Source organism: Elephas maximus, chromosome 4, assembly GCF_024166365.1.
Source record: "Elephas maximus indicus isolate mEleMax1 chromosome 4, mEleMax1 primary haplotype, whole genome shotgun sequence".
Lineage (NCBI taxonomy): Eukaryota > Metazoa > Chordata > Mammalia > Proboscidea > Elephantidae > Elephas > Elephas maximus.
The window spans coordinates 142,841,445-142,857,452 of NC_064822.1; the positions used below are offsets into that span (position 1 = coordinate 142,841,445).

The 16,008-nt window shown below is 35.6% G+C and overlaps 1 protein-coding gene across 1 annotated transcript in view; it reads left to right on the forward strand.

The window, feature by feature from the left end:
- Positions 1–16,008, forward strand: part of OTOGL (otogelin like) — a 344,392-nt gene that overhangs the window by 301,707 nt on the left and 26,677 nt on the right. The window contains exons 42-45 of the mRNA XM_049884965.1: positions 1,001–1,024; positions 1,121–1,213; positions 3,219–3,408; positions 8,262–8,476. Of these exons, the coding sequence (XP_049740922.1) occupies positions 1,001–1,024; positions 1,121–1,213; positions 3,219–3,408; positions 8,262–8,476 (522 nt within the window). The remainder of the gene's footprint in view (positions 1–1,000; positions 1,025–1,120; positions 1,214–3,218; positions 3,409–8,261; positions 8,477–16,008) is intronic.

Consider the following 16,008-nt stretch of genomic DNA (forward strand, 5'->3'; position numbering starts at 1 on the left):
TTATTTCCTTTTTTCTGGTGACTACAGACTTCTTTTGCTGCTTTTCCTACTTGTTCTGGTTAGAAGGTTAAGTTGTTTATTTTGGCCCTGCTTTTTTGATGTGTGCATGTATTGCTATAAATTCTCCACTGCTTTTGCTGTGTCCCAAAGGTTTTGGTATGTTGAGTTTTCACTCCCATTTGATTCTAAGATTTTTTTTTTATTTCATTTTTAATTTCTTCTGTTACCCGATAGTTTTTAAGTAAGGTGTTATTCAGTTTCCGTGTGTTTACCTTTTTCCTTGTTCTTGATTTCTAGTTTTATAATGTTATGATCAGAGAAGATGTTTTGTATTATTTCAATGTTTTTGAATTTATTTAGGCTTGCTCTGTGACGTAATATACAGTCCATTCTGGAGAATGATCCGTGTGCATTGGAGAAGAACGTGTACTAGTCTGTTGTTGGGTGCTGTGTTCTGTATATGTCTATGAGGTTGAATTGGTTAATTGTGCTATTTAGATCTTCTGTATCTTTGCTGAGTTTCTTGCTAGTTGTTCTGTCCGTCATTGAAAGTAGTGTGTTAAAGTCTCCTGCTATTATTTTAGAACTGTGTATTTCTCTTTTCAATTGTGTTGGAGTTTGTTTTATGTATTTTGGAACTCTGTCATTGGGTATGTTAGTATTTATTATGATTATGTCCTCTTGGTGGATCAACCCTTTAATCATTATATAATGCCCTTCTTTGTCTCTTACGGTAGAGTTTGACTTAAAGTCTATTGTATTAGAGTCATGATCCATTCTTGTAGTCATTTCTTCATAAATCTTTACCTCAAGTATGTTGTAGCACCAGGAGTTCTTAGAATAGAAAAGGGCTCAGGAACTCACTGATATTGATCTGGTACTTAACCAAAAAATGTTTCATGTGAATGTACTTAGAGGTATATATTAACCAAAATAATGCTTTATAAAAGTCAAGTAATACATTTCTTTAATTTCTTTTTCCCTTTATATTGTTTTTCAGAATGGAAACTCATTGAAAAAGCTAGTGAATATTTGCAAAGTACTTATTAAACACATTTTGTTTATTACTGAAATTATTTTTAAGTCCACAAAGTTTTAATTTTTATTTTTTTTAAACAAGGTCTCCTCTGGAAGGATCTCTGGACTTTGTTTTAAGAAGTTAAATCTGACAACATCTATATACAAAATACTTGTCAATCGTTTAGAAAGAAAGGTAAGAACACAAAGTTAAAAAAAAAGTTCAAGTCCTTGCATTAGATGAAAATAGTAAATTAAATAAACAATTATTTTCAATAAGAGGGAAAATTGGATATATCAGTGGAATTCCACTGAGTCAGAATCGACTCAACGGCAATGGGTTTGGGTTTTGGACATCTAAGCATTGTTTTCATGGGCAGTCTAAAGATGTTTCTGAATATTGTATTTCTCCCTCTATAATGAGCCAATTGTTGCAAATGCTTCTTTGTGAGGTTAACTGTTATGTTAAGGCTATTTTGTTAAAGATGTTAAAGCCCTCTTGGATAATGTAAGTAGCCAAACTTCTTAGCCCCAGAGTTACCATTTGTGTTACAAATTAGGAAAAGTAGATATGATGTGAAAAAAGGGATCATAAAGCTGAAACGTGTAGTAGCTATGACTTTCAGGCTAAAGGTCACTGAGAGAAGAACAGATTAAAGAAATAGTTTTAAAGTGTTAAAATACCATTAGTTTTTTGGTAAATAGTGGTAGCTAAAATAAGAAAAGAGGAAGAATATTTAACTTTATTGAGATAAATTGAAGAGGAGCAATGCATTATAAAAAATTTGAAAAGCAGCTATTTGGTTTTATAGGAAAAACTTGTATCCCCAGGAATATGTGCTTAATGAATAACAGTGAGTTAAGACCTGGATCCTTTACTCAGGTCTAAATGGTTCTTTCTAAAAGATAAGAAAAAAAAAAAGGATAAATATTTTGCTCAAAATATGTGAGATATTATGTGATTTCTGAAAAGAATTCTGTTCATTAGTACAGGTCCATGGATTTTAGACTGGAAGCAGTTTCACAGTGAGCCTAAAATATAATAAGGTATTTAAGTAAAATTTGAAATATGTGAATAAGATACTTTTTTTGGATGATAGCATTAATATATACCCGTGATTCTGATGAGGTTGATACATTAGCAGGAAATAATATAGGTGGAAAACAAAAAGTTCAAACCCGATCAGTGCAATATTTTGAATGTTTGGGCTGCAGGGCTTATTGTATTCAGTTAATAACTAATTATTTAAATAATCATTTTTTTGATAGTTTACATGATAAAATGACACAGTTCCTGATCTCAGGTAACTTGTGGTTGTGTGAGAGGTTGCATAAATGTAAAGGAGGTGGAGTGATAGAGTTATGACCAAGATATCATGGAACCAGAGAGAAAGACCACTGGATGCACCTTATAGGAGGGTAGATAGGGCTTGTTGGAGGAGGTTGCACCTAAGATAAAGCTAAAAGAATGAGTAGAAATTAACCAGGCAGAGGAGAAGATAAAGGAGGCTTCAGGCTGAAGGCAGCAGTATAAGTGATATAAAGATAAGAAACTCAATGATTGGTAAAGAGTAACCTCGAAAAATTTACTGTTAGCTATAGCACATGGCTCCAATTCTTTGCCAGTATTTGAAGCATGGTTTTACCATGTAGAGTCCTCAGACTTTCTATATTCATATTACCAAGAGTACATGCTAAAACTGTGGAGCCCTAGACCCCAAACCAAACCTAGGAATCATAATTGCTGGGAATCTTAATGTTTAATAAGCTTGGCAGGTATTTATTATGAATATTATATTTAAACAAACACTGATTTAAAAGGTCAAAGAAAGAGAGAACCCAGATTAAAGAAAACATCCTGAAAAGAACTTTATTAAGTTCTTTTAGAGTAATGGTGTAACCAACCATATATGGAGGGAAACAGACATAAAAGCATACATAATATAAAACAAAGTTAAGTTTAGAAGAGAACAAAAGGCAAGTGGGTTAGAACAAATATGAAATATAGGAAGGAATAGCAATGGAATAATGAAAAGAGCTTAGAAGTAAAGAGAAGTTTTGGCAACAGCAAAGATATAAATTAAAATATCAAAATAGTTTCTATGAATTCAGAAAGAAATGGAAAAAATCTGGATTTTTAATTTTATGAGCATATACTTAAAAACAAATTTTTTCTAAAAGGTGTATTTGTGCTATTTTAGATAGAAGTGGATTCTGTTGTTGTGCCTCTGCCCTTTGCAAGTCATGAACTGTTCATAGAGGATTCTGGTACAATGTATGTGATTACCACTCCAGCTGGACTCATCATAAAGTGGGCTCATCTGACAGGAATCATAGACATTCATTTTGGCTCCCGGTTTAACTTGTCATCACACACAGAAGGGCTTTGCGGTGAGCACTGCTCTACAAATCTCAATTTCTTCTAACATTTCTTTCCCCTCTTGTATTACACCCTTTTGACTCCTGCGGTCCTACTTTTCAGATTTGAGATGTGATAGTAACTTTCAGTCCCTTATGTGAACATTGAGGAAAGGAGTAACTTTCAATAAACAGGTTTAAGAAGCAAACAATAGCATTTCAATTTGAATATTTTATGGCAATATACGCTTATAGCTATTAATATGGAGATTGTTTGTATTCCTACTAGCTCATCTCCCCCCACTCCCCGTCAATTATTTATTTATTTTTTAAATTGTGTTTGAAATGCTGGTTTACAGATCAAATTAGTTTCTCATTATCCTACTAGTTCATCTCTATTAAGCATTAACAAAGTATCAGGCCATTATCTTTCATATTCTACCTCATTAATTTTAACAATAAGTCTAGTAAGTAGGTACTCATGTTATCTCAATTTACATGTGATAAAAATAAGATATAGAAAGGTTAAGGGCTTACAAAACTGTTTCTTCCTTTTTTTTTTTTAAGTTTGAAATCAGGGAAAATGTGTTTAAGTTTCCTTGAAGGTTAGATGCAGAAAGCACAATATTCTGAATCTATTTTCCCTTTTTATTGTGAACTGTAAAGCCTGGATGTACCTCTATATCTAGTTTCATATATTAATATTTTACATAGATATATAAAGAATTATAAGCCAAAAGTAACAAATTAGCAATATCTCTAGGTATATAACAAGACAAAAATACTGGCTCTAGTGTCTCCTAGAAAGCTGAACATGAGCTGTCCCAATTTTACAGCTCTGTGCTCTTAAGTGAACATCATTTTCCTCATCTTAAAATGGGGACAGTTGCATCTACATTAAAATGGTTATTAGGATTAAATGAGAAAGTAAATGTAAAACACTTAACATGTTGCTTAATATACAGAGTCAGGGTTAGTTGAATACAATGTATCTATTTTAGCTCACTAAATATTAATTGGATATAAACCCATTGCTGTCAAGTCGATTCCAACTCATAGCAACCCAATAGGACAGAGTAGAGCTGCCCCATGGAGTGTTCAAGGAGCAGCAGGTAGATTCAAACTGCTGACCTTTTGGTTAGCAGCCAAGCTCTTAACCGCTGTGTTTCAACAAATGAAATTTGGAAGACAGCCACCTGGCTAACAGAGTGGAAAGGATCCATATTTGTGCGTATTTCAAAGAAAGGTGATCCAACCGAATGTGGAAATTATTGAACAATATCATTAATATCACACACAAGTAAAATCTTGCTGAAGATCATTCAAAATTGGTTGCAGCAGTAAATCAACAGGGAATTTTCAGAAATTCAAGCTGAATTCAGAAGAGGACGTGCAATGAGGGATATCATTGCTGATGTCAGATGAATCCTGGCCGAAAGCAGAGAATACCAGAAAGATGTTCACCTGTGTTTTATTGACTATGCAAAGACATTGCACTGTGTGGATCATAACATATCATGGACAACATTGTATAGAATGGGAATTCCAGGACACTTAACTGTGCTCATGAGGAGCCTATACATAGATCAGGAGGCAGTCATTCAAAAAGAAAAAGGGGATACTGTGTGATTTAGAGTCAGGAAAGGTGTGAATCAGGGTTGTATCCTTTCACCATACATATTCAATCTGTATGCTAAGCAAATAATCTGAGAAGCTAGACTATCTGAAGAAGAATAGGGCATCGGGATTGGAGGAAGACTCGTTAACAACCTGCGTTATACAGATGACACGACATTACTTGCTGAAGTGATGAAGACTTGAAGCACTTACTGATGAAGATCAAAGACAACAGCCTTCGGTATGGATCATATCTCAACATAAAGAAAACCTAAATCCTCACAACTGGACCAATAAACAACATCATGTTAAATGGAGAAAAGATTAAAGTTGTCAAAGATTTCATTTTACATGCATCCACAATCGACACCCATGGAAGCAGCACGCATCAAGAAATCAAATGATGTATTGCACTGAGCAAATCTGCTGCAAAAGACCTCTTTAAAGTGTTGAAAAGCAAAGATGTCACTTTAAGGACTAAGGTGTGTGTCTTAGTTATCTAGTGCTGCTATAACAGAAATACCACAAGTGGTGGCTTTAACAAAGAGAAATTTATTTTCTCACAGCCTGGTAGGCTAGAAGTCCAAATTCAGGGCATTAGCTCCAGGGTAAGGCTTTCTCTGTTGGCTCTGGAGGAAAGTCCTTCTCATCAGTCTTCCCCTGGACTAGGAGGTTTTCCGTGCAGAAACTGCGGGCCTAACGGACACGCTGTGCTCCCGCTGCTTCTTTCTTGGTGGTATGAGGTCCCTGCTCTCTGCTTGCTTCCCTTTCCTTTTATCTCTTATAAGATAAAAGGTAGTGCAGGTCACACTCCAGGGAAACTCCTTTTACATTGGCTCAGGATGTGACCTTAGTAAGGGTATATTACAATCCCACCCTAATCCTCTTAACATAAAATTACAATCACAAAATGGAGGTCAACTGCACAGTATTGGGAATCATGGCCTAACTAAGTTTACACATATTTTTAGGGGGGACAATTCAATACATGACAGTGTGCCTGACTCAAGCCATGGCGTTTTCAAGTGCCTCATATACATGCAAAAGCTGGGCAATGAATAAGGAAGACCGAAGAATTGACACCTTTGAATTATGGTGTTGGCAAAGAATATTGAATATACCATGAACTGCCAAAAGAATGAGCAAACTGTCTTGGAAGAAGTACCTTCAGAATGCTTTTTAGAAGCGAGGATGGCGAGACTTCATCTCACATACTTTGGATAGGTAATCAGGAGGGGTCAGTCCCTGGAATAGGACATCGTGCTTGGAAAAGTAGAGGGTCACTGAAAAAGAGGAAGACACTCAATGAGATGGATTGACACAGTAGCTGCAACTATGGGCTCAGGCGTTGCAACAATCGCGAGGATGGGGCAGGACCAGGCAGTGTTTGGTTCTGTAGGGTCCTTTTGAGCTGGAACCAACTCAACGGTACCTAACAAAAACAACAAAAAAATATTGATTGAGTAAAAGTTTATGGATCACCTTTTGAGTGTTTGACACTGCACTAGGTGCTGACAGCTCTTAAAAGAATAAGGTCAAGTCCTTGCCCTCGGCAAATTAGATGAAATACCCCAATTTATTCTTTTAGGATGTAATTTATTCTTTAAGGAAAGTTTTGCTAAAATGGTTTACATATTTACTTGCTTATTTAGACTATGATAAACATAGCTCAGACATCTATGATGACATAAGGCTATTATTGTAGAAATAGTTATTATTAAGTATGTATATATTTGAATAATGTAATGACTTCATGGTAGTTGAGTAGTAACTCAGAGACTTTTGAAATGCATATTTTCTATGATTTATCGCTCCTGAGTGTTACGATTTCTGTCAGAGTTTCATGTTTTTTTTTCTTCCTCTTTTCTTGTAAGCTCTTGCTTTTATAAAGACAGACACTATGCTTACTGGATTTTTAACTAATCACTGTAGAAAGGGCCTAGTATTATTTTTTTTGCTAGCTGGGGGTTACTTTCTAAATTCCATGACCGACACAGCGTGGCAGGGGTAGCTGCTTAAAGGGAAATCCAGGCAATGCCAGGACTGCTTTGTTAACATGACACAAACTGAGCCTGGTCACCGGGATGGGGGCTGATATCACCACTCCATTCTTCCTAGCGGTGTGCAGTCTGTGGAGGTGGTGGCTGCAGTTGCAGTGGAAGTGTATTTTTCACTAGCCCTTATCTTTTCCAGAAAAGCTTAGCTTTAAAAAACTAGTAGTTGCTTTACAGTATAGTTCACTTAACTTGAATCCTTTTTATGTATACACACACACACACACACACAGGGTTGAGGCAACTACAGCAGCAGCAACTATTATTTATCTTGATACGATTCCTGGAGGATTAAAAAATTTAATATTTGCAAAAAAAGTTTGATTTATATCTTTTATAGCTTAGTACTGTAGAACTTTTTTTTAATTAAGTTTTTAGATAGGTAGGTTTGGGGTAAGGTGTTACTAAGGTTCTGGTCCCATTTCTCTGTACTTCCTTTGGCTCTGCACACCACTGGGTAAAGAGTAAGCTCCATCTTCAGTCTAGCTTTCCTCAAGGAAACTAAGGGCAGCATAGCCAGGCCATTAACAGGCCATGTCATCCAAGGAAAGGAGATTACCTGTGTCCTAGAATTTCCAGTTCAAGTTCTGAACTTGGTAATGGTTGCCCTAATGCTGAAAGAATCTAAGTGATTCCCACGACCTGATTGGTTTATGCCCGGATTACCTGGAACAGTTGCCAAAACAAGGGAGTAAGGATTACCTTTATGTCAGCTGGGGCCCTCCTGGGGCATATTGTCATGTGCTGTGTACATGATAGGGCAGGGATAGTTCCCAAATGGGAAAAAAAAAGTGTTTTCAGGAAGGGTTTCCCAGGCAGTGGATACCTGGGAGGCAATCACCAAATGTCCATGACGCTGGACAATATCTCTTTAGGCTCAAGAACTAGTTCTCAGCTGGAGATGATAGTAATAGAGAAGAAGTGTGAGAGTTGAATCAAAGTCCTCCTTCATCTTAGTGGTCTTTTCAAATGTTTTGACTTTTAGGATCATGAATTCTTTCTTATATGGTTCAGGTAGTTCTATATTATTTTATCAAAAAATCAGACCCATAATAATAAAAAAAAAAAAAACTATCAATCTTAAAGCCAAAAGGTAAATAAATTCAGTAAATAACTCATTATATTAAAATCGGTTATTAAGCTGCCCACTTCTGCTGCCCACATTTTGTTTAAGTCAGATATTTTTCCCATCTAAATGTCACATATTCTTTCTAGGAATTTGCAATGATGATCCAGATGATGATCTAAGGATGCAAAATGGCACAGTTATTACCAATATGGAAGACATAGAATTATTTATTGAGAGCTGGGAATTTGAGAAATCATTTAAAGTAACAACAAGGAGACCTGCTAGAAATTGTACTGAGCACGACTGCGGTCATTGCATTGAGTTGTTAAACAGAAGAGTTTTCACCCCATGCCATGCTAAAGTAAGTTGAAAGCAACCATAAATAAGAGCTGTCATGTTAGACATATTGAAAGTAAAAGCCAATATATTCCTGTTTTGGTGTTCTATTCTATAATATATTCCTGTTTTGGTGTTCTATTCTATAATATATTCCTGTTTTGGTGTTCTATTCCATAATATATTCCTGTTTTGGTGTTCTATAGAGGATAGTTTATCAACAAACCTCTGTCAGTATGCCTTGGAAGTCAGAACCATTTACTGCTTATAGGCTTACAGAGATCGGAAGAACGATTTTCTTTTTTCTCCCTCTGTTTTGTCAGAACTATATCTACAGCTTTCAAGAAAAATGAAATTCTGTCCTATGAATAATTGCCTCTAGGAAAGGGAAATCAATGCCACTTGCTAACTAAGAATAGACAGCTGATGAATGTTTAATCAATTCCTTATGACCCTGGCCACTTAGGTGTATAGAACAATCACATATTCAGTTTAATCAAGTCTTTATTAGTCTTTTACTTTCTGAGTTTGTGACTAGCACTTGTTTTAAATGATCTATATCCTTAGAAAAGAACTGGTTGTTGTAGACAAAGAATGAATTAACATAGTATTTCATGAATTATTTAGCAAAATGTTATTGATCATCTACCACATGCTAGGCCCTGTGTTAGACTCCTGTGATCCAAAGGTGAAGAAGACTCCCTCTCTGCTCTCAAAGAAGTTCACAGTTTAGTGGGAAGGCAAGCATGTGAATAGAAACGTTAAAATATACAGTATGGGGTGCATAGGAGCCGAGGTTTGGAGAAGATTTCATGGAGTTTTCAATGTTTGAGCTGTTTAGAAGGATGAGTTTATCAAGAGAGAAGAGGGAGAAAGGGAGACCTAGGCAGAGGAAACAATGTGTGCAGGAGGGGATTCGGTCATGTTAGGAAAACATTGAAACAGTTGAGTACAAGGTATACAGAAGAGAATTTTCTGGGGAGGAGAGTGAGGGAATTTTCAAAGCAAGAAGGAGCTCATGATGAAGGACCTTTTATGCTAGACCCAGACGGAGAAGTGTGGACTCCAAAGTTCTCAACCTGAGCTATGTGTAAAAGCCGTAAAAAGTTGAAGGATATGAAATTACAGGATTGAAAATGACATATATTCCTGGAGCTTCAGTTTTACATGAAGAGTTTCATGAAAATAAATTTCAAATGTTTACACTTTTAAAATGCATGTGTGTATAAAATGAAAAAAATAGCAAACCTTTTTCTTTTTTAACCTCATTTCAGCGTCACTTTAATCTGTTTAAAACACAATGATTGTTTAAAATTGTATTTTCAACTGGGAACTTGGATGGTTGATTAAATCAGAAAAATTTTCAACTTGAATATTCAGGGCATAGTGATTTAACACAGGATACCATTTGATTTTGTGATAGACTCAGCATTTTCCTTAAGATCTTCACAGTGAATTCGAGGGCAAAAGAAAGGAAAGTTGAAGTCCAAATATAGAAGAGGAATTGGAAGATAGCCCAAATGGCTAATCTAACAAGTATAATGGGTACCTTAATGCTTACTTAAAACATGGACTTTATTTATTGTGGAAATGCAAATGAGCAATGAATCTTACTACATCTTATGTTGGAAAATCGAAATCAGTGACTGCATAAAACTACCATTGAGGTAACATTTAAAAACTAGTCATGCAGAGTTTAAGAATAATTACAAACATTTTGTTTATTTTTGTAAATAACAAAAGAGTGAATATGGATCAAGAGCTTTCTTTAAGACTGATTTTAGAATCTTTTGGAATATGAAGGTCATAAAATAATAGCACATTTATTAAATTCTATGTTGTAGATGCTTGGTAAACTACAGGGTCAATGAAAAAGAGGAAGACCCTCAATGAGATAGAGTGACACAGTGGCTGCATCAAAGGGCTCAAGCATAACAACGATTGTGGACATGGCGCAGGAGCGGCCAGTGTTTCATTCTGTTGTACGTAGGGTCACTATGAGTCAGAACTGACTCGACGGCACCTAAAAAAATGTGCTGTCGATATGGCCAAATTTGTCACCTGACAAATTTTAATGCTCTTAAAAGGCATTTTAAATAGTGGACTGAGAAATGAGGTTCACTTCATCATTGAATATTCAGTTGGATAAAAGCACAGACTTTGATGATTTGGTAATTTTACCGATTTTGTTCACTTTATATGGATGATGTCTCTAGAAACTTATTAGTATGCACATTGCGTCATGGTAAAATATGAAAGTACAAAACCTAAGAAAACCAGCCAAAAAATATAGTGAGGAATTTTTAAAGGAGAAATAAAAGTTTTCTGATGGACAGGGTGCACAGATGGGGCAGGCTTGTTTTGCATCAAGCTTCTCATACATCTCTTATTCTCTTCACCAGGAACTTCTAGCTTTTTATATTGTCTTAGGGTGTTCAGAGGTGTGACAAAAATGTTATAACTTTTAAAAATACTATAGTTTGAATATCTCCTTCAACAAATTTATAATCAAATACAAAGTTAATTTGACTGCTTTATCTGCTAAATAGATATAAACCAGTTTAATTGGTTAAAATGTTTTTATAGTCAGAGTTGAAATATAATATTTCCCCAAGCAAAGAGACGATAAATAAATCCTAAATAATGTGAATGGATTGTTTTCACCTTAATGATTAAAAAAATGTCCACGAATTTGGGTTATTAGGCAGTTTTTTTTTTTTTTAAGACTTAGCACTTTTGATTAACAATTATAAGACAAATTATGACTGAAATGCTACAATGAAAATAAAGTTCGACTCCCTGAGGGACCGAATTACTGGGCTGTGGGGACAATGGTCTCAGGGAACATCTAGCTCATTTGGCATAACATAGTTTATAAAGAAAATGTTCTACATTCTACTTTGGCGAGTAGTCTCTGGGATCTTAAAAGCTTGTGAGCGGCCATCTGATACTCCACTGATGTCACCCCCTCTGGAGCAAGGGAGAATGAAGAAAACTGAAGACACAAGGGAAAGATTAGTCCAAAGGACTAAATGGACCACAAGTAGCACAGCCTCCGCCAGACTGAGTCCAATACAACTAGATGGTACCCGGCTACCACCACCGACTGCTCTGACAAGGATCACACTAGAGGGTCCAGGACAGAGCTGGAGGAAATGTAGAACAAAATTCTAACTCCCCCCAACCCAAAAAAAAAAAAAAAAAAAAAAACCAGACTTACTGGTCTGAGAGACTGGAGAAACCGGAAGAGTATGGCTTCCAGACACCCTTTGAGCTCAGTAATGAAATCACTCCTGAGGCTCACCCTTCAGCCAAAGATTACACAGGCCCATAAAACAAAATGAGACTAAATGGGCACACCAATCCAGGGGTAAGGATGAGAAGGCAAGAGGGGACAGGAAAGCTGGTAATGGGGAACCCAAGATTGAGAAAAGGAGAGTTTTGACCTGTCGTGGGGTTGGTAACCAATGTCACAAAATAATATGTGTACTAATTGTTTAATGAGAAGCTAATTCTGTAAACCTTCATCTAAAGTACAATTAACAAATAAAGTAAAACATACACACACACAAAGAAGAAAATGAAGTTTGACAATAAGATTGGAGGAACTGAATGTGGGAATTACTAGTAGTTTCAGACTCTCAAAATCCTTATATTAGTGTTTCCTTGAGATAGTAAAAAGAGACCCTTAGAAGCTTGTAAGGATTCTGTCCACAGTAGCCTGAAGATGTGTCATCAATTTACTTAGCTGCATTCTCATCATTATGGTTCAGTGATAACTCTAGCGTAGCTTGTACAATAGTAGAGCAGGTGTATTCTTTTTATCTGCATTTCATGAATGTCTAAGATCATGAGGTATTAAGAAACCAAGGTGGAGAAGAGATAGTATTGCCTGAATGATGAACTGGATATTTGATTCACTTCAGTTCACCCCAGATTTCTTAAATTGGTATTTTGAAATTGAATGCAATAGCAAGTTGCCCGTGTATCAATTATATAGGGAATATTTTTCTTTCAGAGCCTCAAATCTTAATGTTATTTTTATTTAAAAGATGACTATTAAGGAATAGAATATAAAATGTGCCTGAATTTTAAAAAATACTTCAAAATTAAAAAATAAATAAATTTTGAGTTTTAGTAACTTTTTTTGGAAACTAACTTATGTAGGGATAAATTTTCTCTTCCTCCACCTTTTGCTTTTAGGGCTTACTTTGTTGAAGGTCTTGTTGTAAGAAAAACAAAAATTTAAGCACTAAAATTGGGAGGGACATGACAAATTTGCTCAATAGATCGGTCTGAAGGAGGGAAGAATATGAAATAAACAGGGATGGCAGGGTGGCTAGTTAGAAGTCTATTGGGTAGTTAAAAAAAAACTATTATGGTAATATTCACACACTCACAAAAGTAGTATGGTATAAGAACCTTTATAGCCATTATATAGCTTTTTTTTCACTTGGCTATAATCTTTTAAATTTAATTAAAAAAATTTCTCATTCAAAAATTTATACATGTGTGACATTTGTTGCAATCCCCAAAATGTGACAGCACATTCCCCCTTTCCACCCTGGGTTCTGTGTGTCCATTTGACCAGTTTTTGTCCCTTCCTACCTTGGTCTCATATATCTGATTGAACTAAGAAGCACATTCCTCATGTGTATTACTTCTTGTTTTATAATCATATCTAATCTTTGTCTGCAGAGTGGGCTTTGGGAATGCTTTCAGTTTTGGGTTAACAGAGCATTCGGGGGTCATAGTTTCAGTGGTTCTTCCAGTCTGTGTCAGACCATTAAGTCTGGTCTTTTTATGTGGATATGAATTCTGTTCTACATTTTTCTCCTGCTCTGTCTGGGACACTCTGTTGTGTTCCCAGACAGGGTGGTCATTGGTGGTAGCCGGGCACCATCTAGTTCTTCTGGTCTCAGGCTGGTGGGGTCTCTGGTTCATCTGATCCTTTAGTCCATTGAGCTAGTATTTTCTTTGTGTCTTTGGTTTTCTTCATTCACCTTTGCTCTGAGTGGGATGGGACCAATAGGTGTATCTTAGATGAATACAAACTTTTTAAGGTCCCAGATACTACTCACTAAAGTGAGATGTAGACCATTTTCTTATAAACTATATTATGCCAGTTGACTGAGATCTTCCCTGAAACTATGGTCTCCAGGCCCCAGCCCCAGTTGTTCTGTCCCTCAAAGTGTTTGGATGCATCTAGGAAACTTCTTTGCTTTTGCTTTGGTCCTGTTGAACCTTTTCTTGTGTTCTTATCATAGTGATCTTATACAATATTTGTCCTTTTGTGACTGATTTATTTTACTCAGAATAATGCCCTCCAGATTCATCCATGTTGTGAGGTGCTTTACTGATTCTTCATTGTTCTTTATTGTTGCATAGTATTCCATTGTGTGTATGTCCCATAATTTGTTTATCCATTCATCTGTTGATGGGCACTTAGGTTGTTTCCATCTTTTTGCTATTGTGAATTATGTTGCAGTGAACATAATAATGTGCCATTATTTAGATTTAACAATTATTAACAAATGGCTGGCCTATTTTTCATCTATCCTTCTCACTTTTTCTGCCCACACCCTGTCCTTTATAAATGATTTTAAAGGAAAAGCTCTCTGAGAATATGGTGAGAGCCTGACTGGGGAGGGGATAGCTGTATATCTAAAAAGGATAGACAGGATTTGGAAGACATTTGTGACTTACAATAGGTAGAATTTAAAGGCTTCAGATGTAAATATTAAGGAAGAAGGAACAATTGTGGATGATTTCAAATTTCTATATTAGACTACTAAAAAAATAAAAAATAATTTTTTTTTTTTTTACTGGGTACATATTAATTAAGATCAAAACTTCTCAATACCTTCTTCTCAATCTGTTCCATCAAGCTATTCCCAAGTCGTGTTGACTCTACTTCGAAATATGTTTAAAATCAACACATTTTTTTTCCTATTGCTGATGCCAACATCTTAATGCGACTATCACCTTTTATATGGTTTCATGAGCCTAACCTAAATACCCTCTTATTTTGAATTTCCTGCTTCTAATCTTCACCTTCATTTGCTGATCTGTTTCTCACATAGCAGGCAGAATTGCCTCTTGAAAATGTAAACAAGATTGTGTCATTTCTTTACCTAAGTCTTTCACTTAGAGTCCAATTCATACTTTTTATCATGACTTACAAATTTGTCTATATCTGGCCCCACTTACTTCTCTAGCCTCATCTGGTGCTATACTCTTTTTGCTTGTTAAGCTCCAGCCATTTCAGCCTTCTTTCAGCTCTTCGAATATTCCAAGGTTTTTCCTGCCAATGGGCCTTAGTACTTGCCATTTCCCTGGATGGAATGCTTCCCTCCCCCTCTAATTCTTTTTGGCATGGTGGCTTCATTTGATCCTACTCCAAGGCTTTTCTTTGTTTGTGAGATCTACAAGGCAGGGAACATGTCTGTTTTATTCACCTTTGTATTCCTAATGCATAGCATGCTATGTAGTTATATGCTCAAAATTATAAACATAATTATGAGACATAAATGAATGGGTGAATCAGCTTTTGTGGATGAAGTAGAAAAGAGAGAAAATTTTCTATTTTGGACAGATTAAGTCATGTGGGATATCATAGTGAAAAATACCCAGAAGAAACTTAGAAACATAATTTTGGAGCTGAAAGGAGAAAAAGTTGAGGCTGGCTGTCAGGTTTTTTGAGTTATTTTATGGATTAAAAAAATAACAATAACTAATTTATGGTGTATCAGAATCTGTACAGTTTATTTACTCTTTATAGTAATCTTAAGTAGTATTATTGACTCTAACATATGAAGAAACTGAGGCAAAGGGGATTTAAATGCCATGGGAGTGGTTGAGCCCAGGAAGAGCATTTGGAGTGAGAAGACATGACCACCAAAGATGGAATCTAGAGAAACACTCAGAATGAGAGGCAGTAAGAGGAAATGATAAAGACAAACAGACTGAAAGGAAACTGAATATGGTGTCCTCAAAGTCAAAGGAGAGGGTTTTAAGAAACAGGGAGTGCTAAGGCATCATAGGCTGTGAGAGATGGGGTGGAGTTAGGATAACAAAGTGCTCACTGGATTTGACAAACAGGAGGCTGTTGATGACCGTAGCAAGAATTTTGTGTAAAGTGAAGTAGATGGATCTGAAGTGATTTAACAAATAAGACTAAAAAGGAAGTAAAGTCTTGATTATTAAAGACATGGTCCTTGAAGAAGAAATGATAAGATACGAAAAATAAGTATTTTTTATCTGATCCTTTGGCGTGTTCCACAATTTAGCCTCCCAATGTGGATGCTCAGTATTGTTTGTTGAGTAAGTAGAAAGAAAAATTGGAATAAATGCTAAATTTCAAGATAAATTATTTAGATTTCAGGCGTCTTTAGATCAAAATGAAAAGTATTCTGTATATAAAAAATGATAATCTCTAATTAAATTGAGACATGCAAAATTATATAAATTATTCAACCTACATTCAATATTAATAGATTTTTTTTTTTAGGAGTATACACACCCACCTTTAATAAAAAATACTATGTATCACTAGGG